Source organism: Salarias fasciatus, unplaced genomic scaffold, assembly GCF_902148845.1.
Source record: "Salarias fasciatus unplaced genomic scaffold, fSalaFa1.1, whole genome shotgun sequence".
In the NCBI taxonomy this organism is placed as follows: Eukaryota; Metazoa; Chordata; class Actinopteri; order Blenniiformes; family Blenniidae; genus Salarias; species Salarias fasciatus.
In genome coordinates this window covers 28263-49881 of record NW_021941394.1, presented here as the reverse complement: position 1 = coordinate 49881, position 21619 = coordinate 28263, and the positions used below count along the sequence as shown (strand labels likewise).

General features: G+C 42.4%; 1 protein-coding gene across 1 annotated transcript; it reads right to left on the bottom strand.

Moving 5' to 3' along the window:
* Nucleotides 1–1813: 1813 nt before the first annotated feature.
* Nucleotides 1814–21239, bottom strand: LOC115385616 (aflatoxin B1 aldehyde reductase member 4-like). The gene is made up of 11 exons (XM_030087689.1): nt 21028–21239; nt 20815–20869; nt 20514–20616; nt 20393–20419; nt 8250–8489; nt 5909–6096; nt 5720–5824; nt 4725–4821; nt 4320–4419; nt 4079–4208; nt 1814–2150 (listed from the first exon to the last, which is right to left on the bottom strand). Exons 1-11 carry the CDS (start codon nt 21237–21239, stop codon nt 1989–1991), a joined length of 1419 nt encoding a protein of 472 aa, XP_029943549.1. The 3' UTR covers nt 1814–1988.
* Between the last annotated feature and the right edge of the window lie 380 nt (nt 21240–21619).

Here is a 21619-nt window from a genome sequence, read left to right as displayed (position 1 = left end):
ATTAGGGTGCATCAAATTGCAATGCAAAAATGAAACCTCAACATATCAATCTGATTGGGGTTATTTTGGGGAAATTACTTGAGATTTAGAGATGGAACACAGCATGTGAAAAATACCAAATGGGCGTTTTTGGTTGATTTCTTGCGTAACATGTCAAGGCAATCTCAAAAACGACAAGAAATCGATTTTTAGAACATTTATTTTGAATAGAATTTAGAAGTCACTCTCTGAAACAACCTGCACTGAATGTAATGATGTGCTTGCTTCTATAAATATTCTTTATAAAGCATGTAGAAGCATGTATAAAAACATAAAAAATACCAAGGAACCAGATCCCCGCTCCCGCAGGCGTAAAACTGTCGTTGTGTCCTTGGGCAAGACACTTCACCCACCTTGCCTAAGTATGAAAGTAGCGTGAGAGTGAATGGTTGGTGGTGGGAGGGGCCGATTGCGCAGTTTGGCAGCCTCGCTTCCGTCAGTTTGCCCCAGGGCAGCTGTGGCTACAGTAGTAGCTTACCACCACCCAGTATGGAGTTAATGGGTGAATCTGATATTGCAGTGTGAAGCGCTTTGGGCTGTCAGTGCAGGGTAAAAAGCGCTATATAAGTGCAGTCCATTTACCATTTACAGTCAGACCTGGTCGCTTTGCATGCAGTTGTGTGTCGCAGTGATACAGCAAGCACCGCAAGATCTGGCGAACACTTGGCAGCTTGGCGCCAGTAATGATGGCATCTGCACCGGTGATGCTGGCGCCCAGACCAAAAACCAGGGTGCGGCTGCTCTGGCGGGGGCTTAAGGCCATCTTGTGAGAGCTGGATCCTGTGGGGTGTGATGGTGGCGTTGAGGGAATTGACTCAGCGACTGAGCTACACAGGCAAAGCTTTAGACAAACCCCCCCCCCCCTTTTTTTTTTATGCAGGTGCGGGAAAATAGAATAGTTCTCGCAAAACAGAGGGTAAAATGTGCGGGAATATTGGAATATACAGGTCTCCGGGCTTGAAATGTAACAGTGTTGCAACAACGCGCGCACACACACACACACACACACACACACACACACACACACACACACACACACACACACACACACACACACACACACACACACACACACACACACACACACACACACACACACACACACACACACACTCTCTTGTATTTCTATCCTTGTGGGGACCGTCCATTGACTCCCATTCATGTCTAGCCCCTAACCCTGACCCTTACCCTAACCCTAACCCACACCACAACAAAGCCTAACCCTAAAGAAATGTTTTTGCACTTTTACTTTTTTCAGTAACAACAACATGGTCAAGAAAACACTGTTTCTCCTACTTAGGACCAGAAAAAGGTCCCCACAAGGCACGTCGTTCCACGTTTTGCTATCCTTGTAGGGACATTTGGCCCCGACAAGGATAGAAATACAAGAACACACACACACACACACACACACACACACACACACACACACACACACACACACACACACACACACACACTAAACAGCAGGCCATGTGCGGGACACAGTTCCTATTACCCCCTTATGCCATAAAATCAGACGCACTGTTCAGTACACCGGAAATGTGTATTTTGATGCACCCTACTCTTCATACTCTCCTGTAGTGATTACTGGTCTGTAAGTTGGAGTTTGCAGCGTTAAATTGATCAGAAGAGGAGCGTTGCGTGAGCCTGCCGGCCCACATTGAGGGCAAATAAAACCCAGATGAATCTCTGATGAGTAACAAAGCTCACTCCTCACACATGCACGTTATTTAGCTGCCGTTAAATTTGTTCACATCAGAAAGTGATGAAGAGATTCTCCCTGGGAAATATTAGGCTTATAAAGGAAATTAAGTGCTCTGAAGAAGAAAAGAAAAGCCTCCAGTTCATCTTCATGATTTCAAGGAAAAAAGAAAAGCAGGTAATTAAGTCCAGCTGATCTCTCAGTGAGGGTTTGAACCAGTTGTGGAGATTTGGGAACACTGGGCTCATCTGAAGTAGTTGGGGCATTCGTGGGCCACGAGGTTCCAGGCTTCATCGAAGGCTTGGACCACCCTCTGGTCCAGGGGACCCTCCTCTGCAGCAGCCAGGTTTTGTTGAAATTGCTCCATGTTTGACATGCCGATGATGACTCCGTCTCCAAGATCGCCCTGGACACAGGCGAAAGGAGCAAAATAAAGACACTTGATACAAACACGATTTACGTAGATGAATATATCTTTCCAAGAAGCTTCACAAGCATCTGCTCCTCTTGGGAAAAAAATCTTATGAAGCACAACAAATGTGTCCTATGATGAACAAGCCAGCTGTGATCCCTGGTCCTGAGGTGGGACTAGACCCACAACCCTCTGAGCCCTAATTAGATACAGGATGGATCAAAACAATAAACAACTGGTATCCTATAAAAGAGACACTGAAACATTTAAATAAACATAAAATGCATCTTTTTTTCTGAAAAAGACTTTAATCTGCCTGCAAATTCACATTATTTTATCCTCTATGCAAGTTCTTGATAAGACAATGTATGTTATGATCCACTGGAATAGGAGTTACCACTTTAACCTCACAGTGAGAACAGGCCTATGTGGAGTTTGCATGTTCTCCCTGTTCATGTGTGGGTTTCCTCTGGGCAGATAAGTCACTTTTCCTAAAAAAAATAACCGATAAATATCTGATCTTAAGCCCGCCACACACTACAGGACTTTTTTAATCTTCCCCGATTCAGAGACCACACACTACAAGACAACACAGGACAGATCAGATCGCACCCGATCTTCCTTTCCTGATCCTCTAGTGTGTGGTGTCGCTCTGGAGCAGAACACACACTAGCAGATTCTTCAGCCGAGAATGGGATCCTCTCTTCCAAATCTCGCGTCGTCCAACGTGACTTTGTGCTGTTTTCCTTCATTGCTGTGTTTACATTCATCTCACTTTCAATAATAAGTGGAGAACTCATTCATTCCCTCAGTTCATTCATTCACATCGGCATCGCTCCTTCAGTGCAGACCCCCCCCCCCCCCAGTGCGCACGGAGCACGGACTGTCAGCACCTTGTCAGAAAATGCAAATGTTCCAGTACAGAAGAGGGAAACATAGTTTCAGATCATTTTATTATAATTTACCCTCCACAATTTAATAATAATTCAGCTTATTAGCTAATCTGTTTGTGTGTGTGTTTTTTTTTACTTTTGAGTCCCGAGTGGAGCAGTAGAATAAAGTTATTAGCAGACCGTGTCAAATCAAAGCTACTTTTTTAAATCACCAAATATCTTAAATCATTCTTTATGTCCACAGATTTGATAGTTTAAATCAGAATAAAAACACGCTGAGCTTTGATTAGGTAAGTTTCATTATAGTCCGCTCTCTCTCTGAAGGCACGGAGTCAGCGGAAAGTTTTTTTTTTCTTTTATTATTATTTTTTTCTTCCCCATTCTTCCGTGATGGTTAATAACGGAGATTAATTAAAACATTGGGATTATTGCAGGACTGGCGGAGATGCAGATATTAGATCGGAGTTTGGGTCTGAATGGAGGAAATCCAGTTCATCCAGGAGCGACAGGATTAACCATCACTTTCTGTACAGCTGAGTTTAGGAGCTCTGGCTTTTCTGTTTCACTGTCATATATAGTGAACATATTTCACAGACATATATTCATCCAGCTCTGACAGCTGTGAGTGGATTTTTTTAGTCAGCGGCACCTTGGTGAGACGGAGCTGTTCACCCAACCAAGGAGCTTTATTTCGAGGGTGTGGGCAGCTCTACTCGGAGCTGATCAGCGCCTCTCGTAGCACCACACACCACAGGATTTGCGATCGGAAATATTAAACATGTTCATTATCTACGATCTCCCCTTCCGATGCCTCCCGAGAGGCTCCGACCAGAAAAAATCTGTCGGAACACACCGCACACTACACGAAGATCGGACCCGAACTCATTTGCATACTCCCGACAATCGGACCTTGTCGGCTTCGATCGGGAGGAGAAGATTGGGGCAAAATTCGTCCCGATTATCCTGTAGTGTGCGGAGGCCTTAATCCAGAAAACGTATGGATGTAGCCTAATGTCACAGCAGCCGTACCTTCAGCTGGGAGTGGTGGTACATCCAGCGCATCGCCGCAGAAGTCATGGAGGGTTTCTCCGAGCCGTAAGCCTCCTCCAAGGTCTTCAGAACTCCATCTATGGCCTGGAAATGACTCTGCTTCCAGTATCTTGCACAAAAGAGAAAAACAGTCATATTCTGTGTTTTAACTCTTGTCCCAACCCTAAAACAAGAAATGACATGTTTTGTTAATGCTCAAAGAAGAGTGCCGCTGCTTCACCTGTCTCTGTACGCTGCGGCCCAGTTGTTTCCAAAGAATCGTCCTTGAGGCTGAGAGCCGTCTTTATCTTCATAATGATACTTTCCTGTCAGAAGGCCACCTGGCAGGAGACCAATACTGTCAGGACAGTGTCTGTTTCAAGGGGATGTAGGTATAATAGAACTGACTGACACAGAAGCAGTAAGTCTGCGGACAAGACTCGTTTTTACACCAGAAGGGATTGATGGTAAATGATTGTTCAGAATCATTTGAAGGAGTGTTCATTCGGTCTCAGCTCACACTAGGATCTGTGAACAGTCTACAGCTGACCTGAGCTCCATAACACACAACACACACCTCTACTCGACCTGTTTGAACCAGGTGGTCTCGGGAGCGAGTGAAAGTCCGCCACAGCAGACGGCGTACCTGCAAGAGTATTGTACGCGTAGAATCTCAGTCCAAAGTATCTCAGACACGGCAGCAGCTCGGTTTCCACCTGTCTCGTAGTGGCGTTGTACATTCCCTGTGAAAGATTAGAAGAGTCAAGATGCAATCACTCCCAGTAAAAAATAGCTTAACTCTCAGGTAAAATCACCCCTGAACAACATCTAAAAACTAATGATTATCTTGGTGAGGTAGTGAGTTACTTCCCTACAATGGCTTTTCTCCGCAGTTTTGAAAGATTTGCATATTTAGTTGGTGTTTTATGGCTCATGATTTCTGTCTGTTTAGAGCAGGCATGTCCAAAGTCCAAGATCAAATTTTATATGGACGTAACATATTACAAAATATTTTTTGCACTATCAAAATGAATGCATACAGTTCCCAATTTCAACTTATTTGTGCAGTTTAATGGTAGCATGCATACAGAGTGTGTATTGTGTGGCCTAACCAGAACCTTTGTAGTCAGTCTTGCATTAAATTCTGTGACGCAAATAGTGTAACACATTTATCCGGAGAAGAAGATAAAACTTGATCATGTATGAAAACCTTGCGGTACTTTAGGGTGCAAAATTAAAGAGTTATCATCTATTCTTTTTGTTATCGTTGCAATAATGTAATCAGTGGGTGTTGGGTCAGTTTGACATGGTTAAATCTGCCTCCTACTTTTGACCAGGTCTATGAGTCAAAGGTTATTTGTCCACATTTTCCTCTGCCTTTTGACCAGTGCAAGCAGGAATAAGCTTCAGCGCTCTGAAACCAGATTAAGAACGGATGCTGCCCTGTGTGCAACACCACACAAGCAGTAAAAAATGCTAAATTTCCTTTTGATATCAGAATTTTAACAACCAAACTGTGCCTGTTCTTAGAAAAACGGAGGTAGAAGGTGGTAACTGTTTTCTACCTTAATATTTAAATATAACATAATAAAGCCATTATGATAAAACCATAACAATGTTAGATAAGAGGCCAAATAATACCTGATACACAGTCGGAACAATCCAGTTGTTATGTCTGCAGATACACACAATTTCAGCCACTTCCCAAGATGTGTAGTTGGACAGGCCTAACTCCTTGAATTTCCCCTGCAAGGAATATTTCGATGCATTGTTAAGATGAAATGTTTCAGACACATATGTCAAAAGAAAAAAAAACTGCGGTCTCCTCACCTCTTTGTGGAGCTCATTGCAGGCTCTCAGAGTGTCTTGGATTGGGTTTTGGTGGTCGGGGATGTGCAGATAGAAGAGGTCCACGTTGTCAGTCTGCAGCCTCTGAAGGGAGGTTTCCAGCTGAGAGCGCACGCTCTCGGGCTTCAGCGTCTTTCCATCCCACGGGTTGGCCTTTGTAGCTATGCTCACTGCACTTACAGAAAAAGAATATAATTTTATGGTTTGGATATTTAAACTGTCATCCTACGGTCTTTGTGGTGAATTCACTTGAAAAAGTTTCTTTTTGAGAGTTTCTTTGAACCACTTCATGTCTATCCAGCTTATATCCTACTGAGGGGAACAGGGCACTGGAGCCAATCCCAGCTAAGGATGAGCCAGGACAGAATATGACCATAGACACATCGCCAGTCCATCCAATCGAAAACACAGATAGAGAGACACATTAACACCTATAGGCAACTTTAGAAAATGCATACTTTGGAAGGAAACTGAGGAATCCCATGAACACAAAAGGAGAACATGCAAACTGCACATACAGAACTGAAACTAGGACTGTTGCAGCCGTGAAACAAGAGGACTAACCACATATAGCTTCCCATGCTGTGCATTTGTTCTCTGAAAGTGTACTGTGCAAGTATTATTTGTGAAAATTGTGTGCATGAACTAGAGGCTGCAAATACCTGATTATAAATAGCTATCTGAATTGAAAATTAATTGGCAAGTGTCAAACCAGTCAAGAATTGTTGGAAGGTTGATAAAAAAATCAAACATTTATTTACTTCTATAAAGGGGAGAGTGGGGTAAGTAGTGCCAATTTTTACTTAAAGTGCCTTTTACACAAGGGGATAACAGGAATGCCTGCAACTAAAATATGTTCATATAGTTTAGGATGTTGTGTATCCCTGGGAGCAATCACTTTGGATCTTAAATAAACTGTGTGAGAAATATGGCTTTGGAAAAAAAAGTGGTTTTGTGGCACAACTTACCCCAAGTGCGGGGTAAATTGTGCCATTAGTCAGAATACACTGGGGTAAACTGTGCCACTGATAACTGAAGTAAAAAAGATAATTTTAATATAAAAAATTTAGTGTTTTGTCATGTTTTTTGTATTTTTCATATGGACCAACTGTGTCTGAAATAAAGTTTATATATAAATGATAATGCTAGATAAAAACAAGACAAATTATATACAAAAGTACTTGTTTAATGCTTATTTAAAGTTTTAACATAATCAAAGGCCAATTTGCTTCAACAAGACCTAGTGCCACATGAACCCAGGCTAAGAACAAAATCAAAAATCAAAAATGAGCACCTGACTGCATCTGCATCTGAATATCTTCACAGATTCGACCTACTACTGGACGTTCCACTTGTCAATGTTGCAGTGGAATATGAACTTGCGCTCCCTTCTGGCTCTATCACCACGCTTTTATGGTGTGGGAAATTTTTTAAGCACATCACCTCGAGGGATGACTCCTTCATCATTCTCTCTAAATGTGAAGATGGACTTTCCATCAGCAGGCCTCATAACTTTGCTTCAGAAACTTTGAAAAGTTGGAACCCTGTCTGTCTTCCTATTGTATCTGCGGGACATGATGGATTTTGATCTGAAATTAAGAATGACACAAAGTTTTAGTGATCAAATGGAAGAATAAGATGTACAATAACAGTAAATTCAAAAAAGTAATATATAGTAAATAATCATGAGTTTGCATCCTTTGGCACAAATTACCCCAGGCCCACCATTTTGAAAAAAATGCATCCCCCAGCTGTCCTGAGCTAGCATCATGTTAACTGTATAGACTCATGAAGTAGCTTATTAAAGCAATAAAACATGTGTGAAATGTTTTCAAAGTTTTCTATAATTGTTCAAACACAGCAATCAAAAAACCTTAACCATGGAAATTTTACTTTGGAGGGCAAAAAAATGTTTTTTGCTTACCACTCAAGCCATGTGTCTCCCTTTTTTGCAAGATGAGCGGAATGGACGCCTCTTCAAAAATATGTGGTCACGTGACCAAAAACTACTATGGTTTTCTAAATAATAGGGATGGCACTACTTGCCCCTTGGCACAAATTACCCCGCTCTCCCTTACATTTAAAATGAGGTCAGTCTTTCTAAAATATACCCAAAAACACACCAAATTACGAACTTAGTTACTTTCTAAAATAAGGTTAAGCAGCGAAAAGACAAATTCAATGTATTTAAATTAGCCACCGTTCACCCACAATTCATAGCGGAGGGTCCAGCAGGTGCGTCTACAGGTTACCAAAGTTAGACCCTCAGAAAACTTCTCACACAACTCGCTGCTTTGTCTCCGACATATCTGCTTCTACTCACCTGTTTTGGGGAGTTTCATGTCCCCAATGATCGCCTCCGCTCTCCCGTCCGTGTACATGAAGGCGGTGTCCAGGTGTCTGTGGCCCCGGTCCAGGAACGCCGTGACCATCTCCAGACTCTGGGCGGCGTCCGCTCGCCCCCCGAACGATGTGCTGCCCAGGAGGGACACCGGCCGCGTGGCCTTAGAGGACGACATGGTTCTTCTGCTAACCGCAAACCGCTGCGACCGGGTGAACACGTCTTTAACGGCGCGACACAGTCCGCTTCTTGAAACTAGTGGTGGGCGGATCGATCCAAATATCGATAGTATCGATACCAAAGTTAGTATTGGTATCGATCGATATTTTTTTTCTGCTCTGGCAGAGTTAGCGCAGCCTCTCTATCGGACCTCAGCTCACCTCAGTGCTCAGACGCTCGTTAACGCGCTCTGCGCCGCTTCCCTCCTCCCTCTGCCTTCACTGCCATGTCAGAGAGAGAGAGAGAGAGAGAGAGAGAGAGAGAGAGAGAGAGAGAGAGAGAGAGAGAGAGAGAGAGAGAGAGAGAGAGAGAGAGAGAGAGAGAGAGCGAGCAATGGTGGAGGATTTCACAGCTTCAGACAAAGACACTGCATCATGTGTGCATGAAGGGGAACACCACCAATCTGCACAAACTTTTAAAAGCAGCGTAAACGGACCAGACCCCGGCACAGACAGAGGTCTCTGCCTGAGGTTTCCAACTGAAGCCTCCAGAACATCCAGGGAGAGTTTTAGAGAAGCCAAGTTAACATTTTGGCATTTCCAGCATAATTTGACGTTGCTTTTCAATTGGTGGTCAAAGATGTCATTTTAGCAGTGATTAAACTATTTTCATATATTTAGTCAATTGAAATAAATCCTGATTGTGTTAATGGAACTAAAAAACTATAATATATATCAAAGGTGGTGGAGAATGACAGCCAGCTGTAGTTTACAGTATATTTACACTAATGACTGGAGTTGTTTAATGTGGTTCAGCATGTGACTCTGAAGATGCTGTGTCTTGACGCAGCTTGTGTGTTTTTAAAGTTTTGTTTATCGTGTTGTTGCTGTGCATTTTCAGGTCTTTTTTTCAAATGTATTTATTTACTGTAGTATAACTGCTCACGATATCCAGGGGCAAAAAGCGACCTCAGGGTATAAGCTCATTGACAAAAGAGCAAAGAGTCAATAGTATTTTGCACCTTATTTGCACTGACTTTTTTTCATAAATACCTGTGGGTAATGGTACTTTTTGTTGTACTGCTTATACTGTTACATTTTTTTAATTATATTTTCAGTATTGACATTTTCTGTGTGAAAAAGGCAAAAGGAATTATTTTTATTGAAGTATTAACATTGTTGTAGTAATCTTGTGTTTTTTGATAAAAACTGTTATTTTCTGTGGTTAAAATCTTGGTCCCGTGTTTTATTTTCCAGGTGAGGTGATTACAAATAGCGCTCCTCTTTCTCTCTCAGCTCACTCAGGCTCACTGTGCAGCTCTCCTCCTCCTGCTGCTGATCAGACAGACTGGTTCATTAATGGCAAATTTAAGATGAGGAACAGGAGCAGGAACTGTTAAGAGCTGCTTCAGAGCGTCAGACAGCGAAACTGCTACCTGTGATGTATGTAAAATAAAAATAAAAACTTAGAATTTTTTTTTTTTAAAACCTAGTAAAAAAAAGTATTGGTATCGGTATTGGTATCGGCGATACTGGCCCAGTATTTACTTGGTATTGGATCGATACCAAAATTCGGAGTATCGCACACCTCTACTTGAAACCCATTGCATGCCACGGTGCTGCAGCAGGCGCAGTCAGCGCGGAGGTCAAAGGTCGTGCTGTAGGGAGTGTGGTAAAGCTGTCGCTCCCGGTTAAAAACGCAAAATTTGCGATCTGAGTCATCTGGGTTTGTATTTATCTGCAGTCAAGGCTGTGCAAAGTTCACTTTTTTCCTGCTATTTCGTGACCGCTTCCTGTTTATTCAGCTATACGTGTCAATATTTATTTAGCGCTTTTCTTGCCCCATTAGCAGGGACTGTCTCTGGGTGTAGTTCTTGATCTTGACCACAAGGTGTCAGCAAAGAGTTGGAATGCTCTCTAGGCTGACTGATCACATGCAGTTCAAATGATGAACAGTAGCCTGCATGCATGGATGGGTTACACAACTGGCCTGCAGAGCACAGTCCCCCAGAGCCCAGGAAGCAGGCGTGTGCTCACAAGTTCTAAGGTTTGGCCAAATTACAACAATCTTTGATGTGATTGCTCTGGCAGTGTTGTCCTTTTCTTAAAGCAGACTGGCTGCCATCTGCATCCTGTTGCACACTGAGTCAGCAGGTCTCAGTTTGCTTTCAAACTGGAGTGTGAGTGCAGCACAGGTGTTAAAAGACCAGGCATCTGAACTCTTCTGTCTTCACTGGGGTGCATCAAATTGCAATGCAAAAATGAAATCTCAGCATATCAATCTGATTGGGGTTGCATTTTGTTCGGACACACATAAAAATGATTTGTGCAAAGTTTTGGGGAAATTACTTGAGATTTAGAGGTGGAACACAGCATGTGAAAAATACCAAATGGGCGTTTTTGGTTGATTTCTTGTGTAACATGTCAAGGCAATCTCAAAAACGACAAGAAATCGATTTTTAGAACATTTATTTTGAATAGAACATAGAAGTCACTCTCTGAAACAACCTGCACTGCATGTAATGATGCGCTTGCTTCTAGAAATATTCTTTATAAAGCATGTAGAAGCATGTATAAAAACAAAAAATACCAAGGAACCAGATCCCCGCTCCCGCAGGCGTAAAACTGTCGTTGTGTCCTTGGGCAAGACACTTCACCCACCTTGCCTAAGTATGAAAATAGCGTGAAAGTGAATGGTTTGTGGTGGGAGGGGCCGATGGCGCAGTTTGGCAGCCTCGCTTCCGTCAGTTTGCCCCAGGGCAGCTGTGGCTACAGTAGTAGCTTACCAACACCCAGTATGGAGTGAATGGGTGAATCTGATATTGCAGTGTGAAGCGCTTTGGGCTGTCAGTGCAGTGTAAAAAGCGCTATATAAGTGCAGTCCATTTACCATTTAGAGTCAAACCTGGTCGCTTTGCATGCAGTTGTGTGTCGCAGTGATACAGCAAGCACTGCAAGATCTGGCGACCACTTGGCAGCTTGGCGCCAGTAATGATGGCATCTGCACCGGTGATGCTGGCGCCCAGACCAAAAACCAGGGTGCGGCTGCTCTGGCGGGGGCTTCAGGCCATCTTGTGAGAGCTGGATCCTGTGGTGTGTGATGGTGGCATTGAGGGAATTGACTCAGCGACTGAGCTACACAGGCAAAGCTTTATATAGACAACCCCACAGTTCCTGTTACCCCCTTATGCCATAAAATCAGACGCACCGTTCCACCTCTAAATCACCTCATATCGCTTAAATATTTTGTATGTATTGTTTTTGCATGGATGGTAACACTTTTAGCACCCAATCAAACCAATATTCTGGAAATGTGTATTTTGATGCACCCTTCATCGCTGTTCAAAAAAAATCTCTCAGAACACACCGCACACTACACGAAGATTGGACCCAAACTCATTTGCATACTCCCGACAATCGGACCCTGTCGGCTTCAATCGGGAGGAGGAGATCGCCGCAAAATTCAGCCCGATTATCCTGTGGTGTGCGGAGGCCTTAAAGCTGGGGTTGGCGATTTTAATGAGATACATTTTTTTAAATACTGGTTAAAATGATCTTTATGACCTGATGGGAAGCAATTCATAACGTGTTTTAAAAGTAGTTTGGAAAATATCCGCTATCTACAGCAGGAGTAAAAGGGGAAAAACAGCAACCAATAGTCTTGAGGGGACACCTTTTTTTAAACCAATCAAATCCCTTCGCCGTTCGACCTGCCCCCTGCGCGTACATGTCAATGGCGTGCACTGACCCTGGTTCCGTGCGCGCGTAGAAGGACGGAGTGTCGCTGCAGAATGGTGGAGACAAATGTTTGGGGGTTTACTTACCGTTGAGTGCGCCATAACTTGGCGTAGTGCAAATGTGGCAGGACGAGTGGTGAGGTGAACAGAAAAAAAACCAAATCAAAGACAACGCCACCTGGGGACTTGCACCCCAGGATCTCAAATGCTAAACAAAATTCAAAAAACCAAGGACCCGCAGGTTCAAATGACTCACCGGACCGGAGACGTGATTTCAAATTATAACAAACTTTATTAAATTCCCAATGTTAAAATCAGCAGACTAACTCAAAATTAACGAGGGGTTGGGCCCTGCCAAAGAAAACTGAACTAGACAAGGCTGGGGCTTACCACGACAGCGGTAACAGAAAGGGGGAAGGATCCAAAAAACAAACAGCACCCCTGACACAGCACACAAAAAGTGAAAAAGGGACCACCACCAGGGAACCGCTGCCGCTCCGGAGCCCCCAGCACCTGTCAAAGGAAAAGAAAAACAATTAGGCTCACGCAACAATGGCAGCCCCCATACCCCAAAAAAAAAGTCCAATACCTAAACAATATTCTAAAGAAAAAAAGAGAACAAAGCAATTTATGCAAAATGACAGACAGAAATAAATATGAAATACTTAACAAAATAAAGGAAAGGAATCAAAAGAAACGAGACAAAAGTAATCACTAATGCACTTGATTCAACAGAAGAAACAAAAACAAAAAGAAATCAAAATAAATGGTGCATCTGCATCTATTAAAACGCCACAGCCCGGCACTTGGGCATGCTCCTAGGTCCGAGGCAGGTGGTTGACACTCCTTCAGCAGCCCGGACTGTTCATCAGGCCCCTCGGGCAGCAGGGTGCACTGAGGAGGCCGCGGCGCGACGATTAGGTGCCAAGCACATCCAGACAAGGGAGCCAAAACAGCAGTAAAGCCCGGTGGTGGGGTGGGAAGGGTCTCTGATGATATTGTGTTGGATTATATTTTGTTTGTTTATCATTCAACTCAACACTGTCAGTTGAATAGAAAGTGAAAATAGATGCAGAAGTTATCAAATAAGGTCACTTGCCCTATATAATATTTTTCTCAAAGAGGAAACAAAGGTTAGGACCTTGTTCTCTGTGTGTAAAATCAGACCTACATCTGATAACCATTTGTGTGGTGTAATTTTTATGTTCCTGACATTAGTCATGACACTGTCTCTCTAAAGTGGGTTATTGGTGAGGCCACAATATCATTAACAACTCTTGGTATGATGGAGTAAAGCTCAAGAACATTACAAGTTATGGCCTAAGTAGTAAATTTATCATTTAAAGTCTAAATTTAATTAAATCTTGATAATGATGTCAAGAAAAACTGTGAACAAAATAATGTGTTGTTCAGGGTATACTGATGGACATCTCTTGATGACAGACAGGTTTTAAGAGATTGTGAAGTAGACCATTTAATCCAAAGAAAACACAGAAAAATTAGCATTGACCAGCAAAATCCTGCCTACAGCACCTTTAAGGGGGAGGGGGAATTAAGTAATTGATTAGAGATATCTTTTTAAAAAAAATAGTTACTTTCTGGAATGCATAATGAGAGCTAAGGACAGCAGCTAAAGTTAAGACAGTACTAGACTTAAAGCTAGGGTTGGCGATCTTGGAAAACTAGCGTTAGCATGTAGCATCTCCCTAAGGCTCCGCCTAGCTCGCTCCGCCCAGCTCCCACCCCATTGGAGGAGCTCCCGTTGGGAGCGGAGACGCGGAAACGTTCGCGGCATGCGCGGTGCGCGCGGCACTTCCACATCCAGTGCGTTCCTGGCGTAACCTGTCATCAGCGCATCGTTTCTTCGTTTTTCTTTGTGTGGCATGGAGTGTTGTGTGTTTGAGTGGGCGGGGCTTTAAAACCATCAATATTTCAGGGTGTAACATGTTAATGATGATCAAATTGAGCCGCAGCATTTATCAACACCTGATCATTAAAATGCTGAGATCGGCAAGGTACGAAAATTTCGGTAATGCCACGGGGAACTCGTTACCTCCGTCAAGGAGGTTATGTAATCACTTCGGTTTGTTGGTCCGTTGGTTGGTCTGTTAGCAAGATTGCGGAAAAAGTAATGGACGGATTGCAATGAAACTTTGTGGAAAGGTGGGTCTTGGGCTAACTTAGAATCCATTAAATTTTGGTGATGATCTGGATCACTGTCTAGATCCAGGAATTTTTTAAAGGATTCTTTATCATTGACAGATAGGCAGTCTTTCACATGTTGGGCAGGCCCGCCGACAGGGGGGGACAAATGCCTGGTTCACACAAGACACGCCATTTCCAACGCGGAAGTGAAAATCGCCGCGCACCGACTTTCAGATCGGCACCCCTGTTAACCTATCTGACGGTTCATACAGGAGGCGCCGTGGAGCGTGGCCGCTCTGCTCCTCTCAATTTTCTCCGCGGGCCGTGCGCCATGGACTGTCAGTTTTAAAGCTGGACAGAACAGATCGCACCAGACAGGAAGTCAGGGAACGGAAAATACGAGAGAATCCGGTCAATTTTCAAATTAAAATGACGTAAAATCACATAAATTATGTTGCTTTTTGGTTTTCCTTTTCAGATAAACACACACACACACACACACACACACACACACACACAGGGAGAGAGGGCGACAGACAGAGGCACCGCACGCCGCAGCGCTCCGCTCCGATCACACCCCCGATCACAACGTTGTTTTATTATATATGGAGTTCTTATTGTTGTTGGTGACTGATTTGAGCTGTGGCGGAGGTCTGCGCTCTCTGAGTGCCAGATTCTAGTTTTGATTAACCTGGATTCACATAATACTACAATCGTTTTTTGTTTTTTTTTATATTGACTTATTTTACTTATGATTATACTTATCACTGAGATGATGGTAATTCTGTTAACATTAGTAATAAACATTTATGAGTTTTTTTCTTTTCCTTCTAAATTTGCTGGCATGTAAAGTTCATGTCCCATATTTTCTCAGCCACATTTTTCTGTGTTCCTCATAATAATAAACCTTAATCTTGGGTTTAAAAAATTCTTAATGTGTTGCTTCCTGTTTCTATCCATCCTTAATAACATTTTATTCAACTGAAAGTCATGAGGCTTTGGAGCTGATCCCAGAAAACAATCAGTGAATGCAGGTTTCACCCTGAACAGCTCATCTGTCCATCACAGAGGAAACAAAGAGACAAACAAACACACTCGTTCACATCTGTGGTCATTTAGAGAAAATTACTCTCATTTATTAATCTATCTTTCAAGCGGTGAGCTCATCATACAACTAGAATTTGGCACTCAGAGAGCGCAGACCTCCGCCACAGGGCAAATCAGTCACCAAGCCGCGCCGCACGCTCCCTGTCGGCACCGTCGTGAGACAGGTTAGTTTTACCCTACTGATGATGTGTTGTTGCAATAGTAAAAAATTCCTGGATCCAGACAGTGATCCGGATCATCACCAAAATTTAATGGATTCTAAGTTAGCCCAAGACCCACCTTTCCACAAAGTTTCATTGCAATCCGTCCATTACTTTTTCTGTAATGTTGCTAACAAACCAACCAACAAACCAACAAACCGAAGTGATTACATAACCTCCTTGACGGAGGTAACGAGTTCCCCGTGGCATTACCGAAATTTTCGTACCTTGCCGATCTCAGCATTTTAATGATCAGGTGTTGATAAATGCTGCGGCTCAATTTGATCACACATACATACATACATCACACATACAGAGCAAGTCTTTAGATAACAATGAACTTTCATCCTATACGTCATATGCTGAGACAGGTAATGAGGTTATGGTGCTGTTAAACGTGTTTCTAACCTGTGGACTTTCTTACAACATGATGACATATTGTGCATAACTGGGACATTTGTGCAACGATAAAGCACACGTACTCAGTGGCATAAGAATTTCTTCTAACATTTACCTCCTGTTTATCGTTGATAAATGTCAAATCCTCACAGTCACATAAAATCTTCACAGAATTGAGCTTCAACTTCCTGAAAACAATCAATTCAAAATTTTACCATTCCAAATGTCTTTCAAGTGATCTTTTAAAAGATGGATTTCAACCAGTTTAAATTAGATTTTGAACTTACTGTGTGATAATGCACTCACCTGTGTCGTTCTCAGGTATAAAGATATAACAAGATTCTCCAATAATAACACATAAACACATACACCTCCTTGGGGTGTTGTGAGTAGATCTAATACCATCTAGTTTTAAATTTCCATTGTTTTTATATTAGGCTATATAAATACAACAACATTCGTCTTTTATTTCAGTGCCATAATAGTCAAATTTTAAAAATATATCCAATCTGTAATTCAGAGTCTCAATCCTCAATAAGCTTTTTACCAACACTGATTCATGGAAGCAAAGAATAGGTCACCTTCCGTCCTGTTGTCCAGAGTTTCTGGTCTGCTGGAACATCACTGCCCCACACTGGGTCATGAGGAGATAATTCTCTTCTAGCCCTGGGTACAGTGGCTGGCTCCAACTTGAGTGTTGGGAAAGCACAACAGGTGCACACACCCCTATTCAGTTCATTGGATTCAGGTAAATGTTGCACATCCAGCAGAAGTCACTCTGAGGCGTGGTCCCATGACATCAGGAATGGTGGAATAACTCCTGCATGTCCGTCCGGGTCCAGCCTGCGTGGTATCCAAAGTGTCACCCTTCAGGGCACAAGGGACATAGGTGACTCTACAAAACTTCACAGGAATGTCTCCCACAAGTTGTTTGTAACCCTTCATGGTCACGTTGTTGGCAAAACACAGTTAACATGTCATGAGGTATTGATACTCTAATTGTTACAAAAGGATCCGTTATATTTGCTTTTATCAATTTTTCAAACTTTCTTCCCTTCCATGTAGGAACAGGAGAATAAGTGTCACTAATCTTAATTGTAATAACTCATAAGTCCTCTTATCAAATTTAGATCTCAAAACATCAAGGAAAAGTTTTGTTAAAATTTTGGAATGGAGAAACCTTTACATCATCATGCCTTGAGATGACAGGCATCTGAGTACTCACATAGCAGTTGGTTTTTTAGTAGTTTTAGTCTTGGCCAAAAACTTTGTATGTATTCAGCTAATACTTACTCTTTGGTTTATTGGTGTCAAAACAGTTACCTTTGCATTTTTGTTTGATTACATTTATGTTAACTAACTCAAACAGAAACAAAGATAAACACAAGATGTCAGTGTGAGATCAGAACATATTCAAAAAACACTCCGATCCTGCGTCCTTGAGGGTGCTCCAGTTGCTTCTTCTCGTACGAAGTATCATGACCTATCTTCTCGGAGGGAGAGGTTACTCGCACGTCACCCCCTCAGGCCCAATATGTGATTGGCTAAAAATGTACTTGTCCTGTACTTTGATCTTCTCAGATACCCAGAGTGTTCTGTTCCCTAATAACGTAGAGAATCTCCCTGCTTCTCTGACGTTGAGATGAGTGGTTACTAATCAACCAACCCCCCTTTGTAGTCAGATTTCCTCTCTCGTCGGTGGAACTGTCCTCTAGGTACCTTTGCTTTTTACAGTGTGATAGATGTATTCACAATGACCTTTTTGCAATCTTCACAGCTGTAGGCATGTTCAGCAACTCTTGGTAGGGAACCTCCCACCTTGGACTGGACCAATCTTTCCTCTTGATGGCTTTGATGAGGACCCAGTCTCTTGGTCTTCACCCTCCTATTGAGAGATTGAGAAACTGGCATATCAGTTTGTGTCGAGCTTGAACCTGGAGGTGTGTCCAACGTCCAAACATTGAGTCCATGGTCTTTTTGTATCAGTCACACATTTTCGTAGCCTAGATTTTACTGCCCCATTTGTTCTTTCTACAAATCCTCTACACTTTGGGATGATGAGCACAATGATTTTGTAGTTTTATTTCCAAATTTTCTCCTATCTTTTGTATGACTTGATTCACAAAATGGCTTCCGTTATCGCTATAAAATGTTTGTGGTATTCTATAGTTTGGTATTATTCCTTCACAAATAGCTTTTGCTACTGTAATTGCATCTGTTTGTCTTGATGGAAACAATTCCCAAATTTAAAGAATGCATTAATTTTTTACCAAACTATATTTGTATCTTTACTGTTGTTTAGTTCAATAAAATCCATGTCTGTTTATAAAGGGTATTTTTGATTTAGGAATTTGCTCTCTTTTAAGCCTTAAACCTCTTTTAACCCCTGTGGATTGTCCTTTTGCATGTTAAGAATTTTTTTTAGTAAGAATTAAATCCATAAGTATTAATGCCACCATCCTGCCTGTTGAGACATGAAAAATTTCATGGCTCACACTAGTAACTTGAGCTGAAACAATGTTTAGGTAATGGTCCTGCCTGTAATACAGTGTCACTTGTTACCACCGCATATTCTGTAGAATTTATTCTATTTCTTTATAGGAAATATAAGTGTATTACATGGAGGATCACTACATTCAACAAGAAACTACTTTAGGTAGATCTAAAATCACTGCTTTGATTCCTTGTTTAGTATTTGATTTTATATGATACTGTTTCACACATAGTCTGTACTCAGTTTTTCGGTCTTATCTGTACAAGCTGGTTATCTTTTAACAATCCTACATCAGTGGTTCCTTTTCTTAATCACTCATCATTTTTAAGTGAACATTTGGTATTGTTCCGTTTGTCATTTTATCCTCAATCAGGACTGATTCTTAGTGTAGTCATTAGTAGATCTTACTTTATTGTTTGACAGTTTCACTCCAGGCAACGACTGTCCTCGAACTGTTTATCTAGTCAGGCTATCTGACTCCTTGTTCTCTGTCTGCAACGTCTTGCAAAATGTCCTTTTTTTTCCACAACGCCAGCATTCATCTTTACTTTCTGCTGGTCTCCTCTGTCCTAGAAAGAGTCCATGTCCACATTCTTGTCCTTTCTTTTGATGTATTTGTCCACTTTTAGTGAAGTCCGCTTGTTGTCAAAAAACACGTATTATTCTCTGATTCAGTTCAGTTTCTCTCTGCTGTAAAGTATATGACCTTTGTTCTAGTGGAGATTGTGTTCCTTGGTTATTGCTCTCAGCATCCTGATAAAGACTCCAATTCCCTCTGACTTTTGCCCAGTCAGATCCCATGCTTAAGATGTAAATCTGCTGGATTTCTAATTCATTCAAACAGTAAAAGTGAATTAAATTGTTCATGTCTTGACAAAATAATTCTGGATCTTGTCGGTATGAAGTTACTCCAGCCATAGCCTTTTTCACATCTTTTTCAGGGTTTAATGTCTTTTCTCAATGTTTGCTCCATTCAGCATTTTTCTGCCGTTGTTTTGATCTTGTCTGAGACGATGTGTAAAGATGTGGTGTAGATGACTTCATCTCAGGCAAGCTGTAAACTGACACCTGGAGCAGGGTGAGGAGGGGTAGAGACAGCCCCTCCTTCACAACACTGCCTGTATGTGTGTTTTCCTTCACGCCTGTCAGTTTGCCTCTGATGATTATCAACTTTTTTACCATTGTCTTGACAGTTTTTTATTCCTGTTTCCCTTTTTTGCGCAAATTCCCTTCTCTGAGTCTTTCCTTTACTTTTTATGGGTTTTTCTTCAATTTCCAGTCTTGTTACTGAGTTGGTGCATGCTTTCACTTCAATTTTTTCCTCAAAACCATTTTTATTTTGCCGTCTTTGAGTGTCGACCCTGGCTGTATCCATATTTTTAGCATCGCTTTTTTTTTCATTTATTTTTCTTTTTATTTATTGATTGATTCAGGCCTGTCAGATGTTAAAGAAATTACTGGTGTGAGACGGTGGCAAGAGAATGTTTCTTTGAACCAATTTTCAGCTCCGAAAAGACAAGCTTCTAGAAGAAACCTGTGTTTCTTCCAGTCTTTTACTCGGGGTTTATCCCAGAGCCAAAAATTGTTTTAGACTCTTCCACCAGAATCACCTAAACCTTAAGTGAACTTCGCCAAAATTCACTTCATTAATTCAGCACATTCACACTGTTCAAACACTTTTTTTTTTTTTTTAAATTTGCGATCGCTGTGTCTCAAAGGTCTCGCTTTTTACGGCTCACTGTGGACACCCCACTATTTCGTGTCTCAATGGTCTTTCTTTTTTACGGCTCACTGTAGACACATACTAATTCAGATCTTGCCTATTATTCTATGATCACAAGTAGTCCAACTGCTCTAACTGGCTCACTGCAATTAGTTTCCTCACCTGTGGTTTTTGCGATGTCCGTGTCCCCTGGATCACGTCAATCCGGCTTATGAGAAAAGGATCAAGAATTTTTACAGCTGGCCTCCAAAGAATTTAACCTGGAGAGCTTTTGCCACAGGACCCCTGTCCTGCCCGTGTACGGATTCAGCCGTCTCGATCCACGTTCCAGGAACTCGGGTATGTTGGGATACGGCCCGAAAGGACCAAATTGTCAGGTTCAAAACCTGATAGAAAACAGACAACAGACATGACAAAAAGACACAAGAGTCGATCGAGGTTTTACTTCCCGCAAGAAGGAGAGCCCTACTGAAAGAGGTATCCTCCAGCCTGATCTCTCCCTCCCTCTGTCTGCCGACGACTCCCTTTTACTGTTAGCTCACACAATAAGCAAGATGGCGCCTGCGTCCGTTTGGGCTGCTCACCTGCTCCTGTGCCGACTCCCTGGGTTGTTTTTGGTCGTTTTCGCTGTCATAGCGACTTTGACGGACAGCGATTGTGTCTTTGCTGTAAGGACTTATGATCGCAGCTCTCTCCTTAGAGTTAAGGAGTCTATGGAAGGCCTCTTTAGTGACTGGGACGGCTACAAGCAAGCGTTCCCTCCACCGTTTGTTTGCCCTCCCACCTCGCAGGATTACCTGTTGCCTCTTCGTCGCCGTCCGGGTAATCGAAAGAGGAGGAAAGAGGCTGCCGAGCCGGTGTCCAGGTCCGGGTTAAGCATGTAATGAAGCACGCTGCTCGTGGAGGACTTCACTGAGGCTACAGGTGGCTGCGCCCGATTCCTCTCCTGCAGGACACGACCGACGCCGCAGACGTCCTTCTGCCTCTCGCAGCCTCTCTGCATGGACATGCTCCTTTTCCGCAGCGCTGGATCCCCGCTGAATGTGCTATATGGTCATCGGTTTTTCGCCGATTCCCAGTGTTTATGTGGCAACGATGAAATGGAAAATTGAATAAAGATATATTAATGAACCCGACAACGCCACCCTGGGAATTTCACCCAGGGAATTATTCAAAGTACAAAGGCACACTGGTTCGCTGCCCGGAAGAACGGCTTGAGACGTGGTTGCACTGATAAGATACAAATTTTATTAAATTGGTTTAAAACAAAACACATTCACACCATAAAACTCAGGGGAGGGGAAAGGGAGAATTTACCCTGGCTGAGGCCTAGTGGGTGGGCCCGAGTTCGTGAGGTGGAGGGACCATCCCAAAAAAAAATAAATCAAT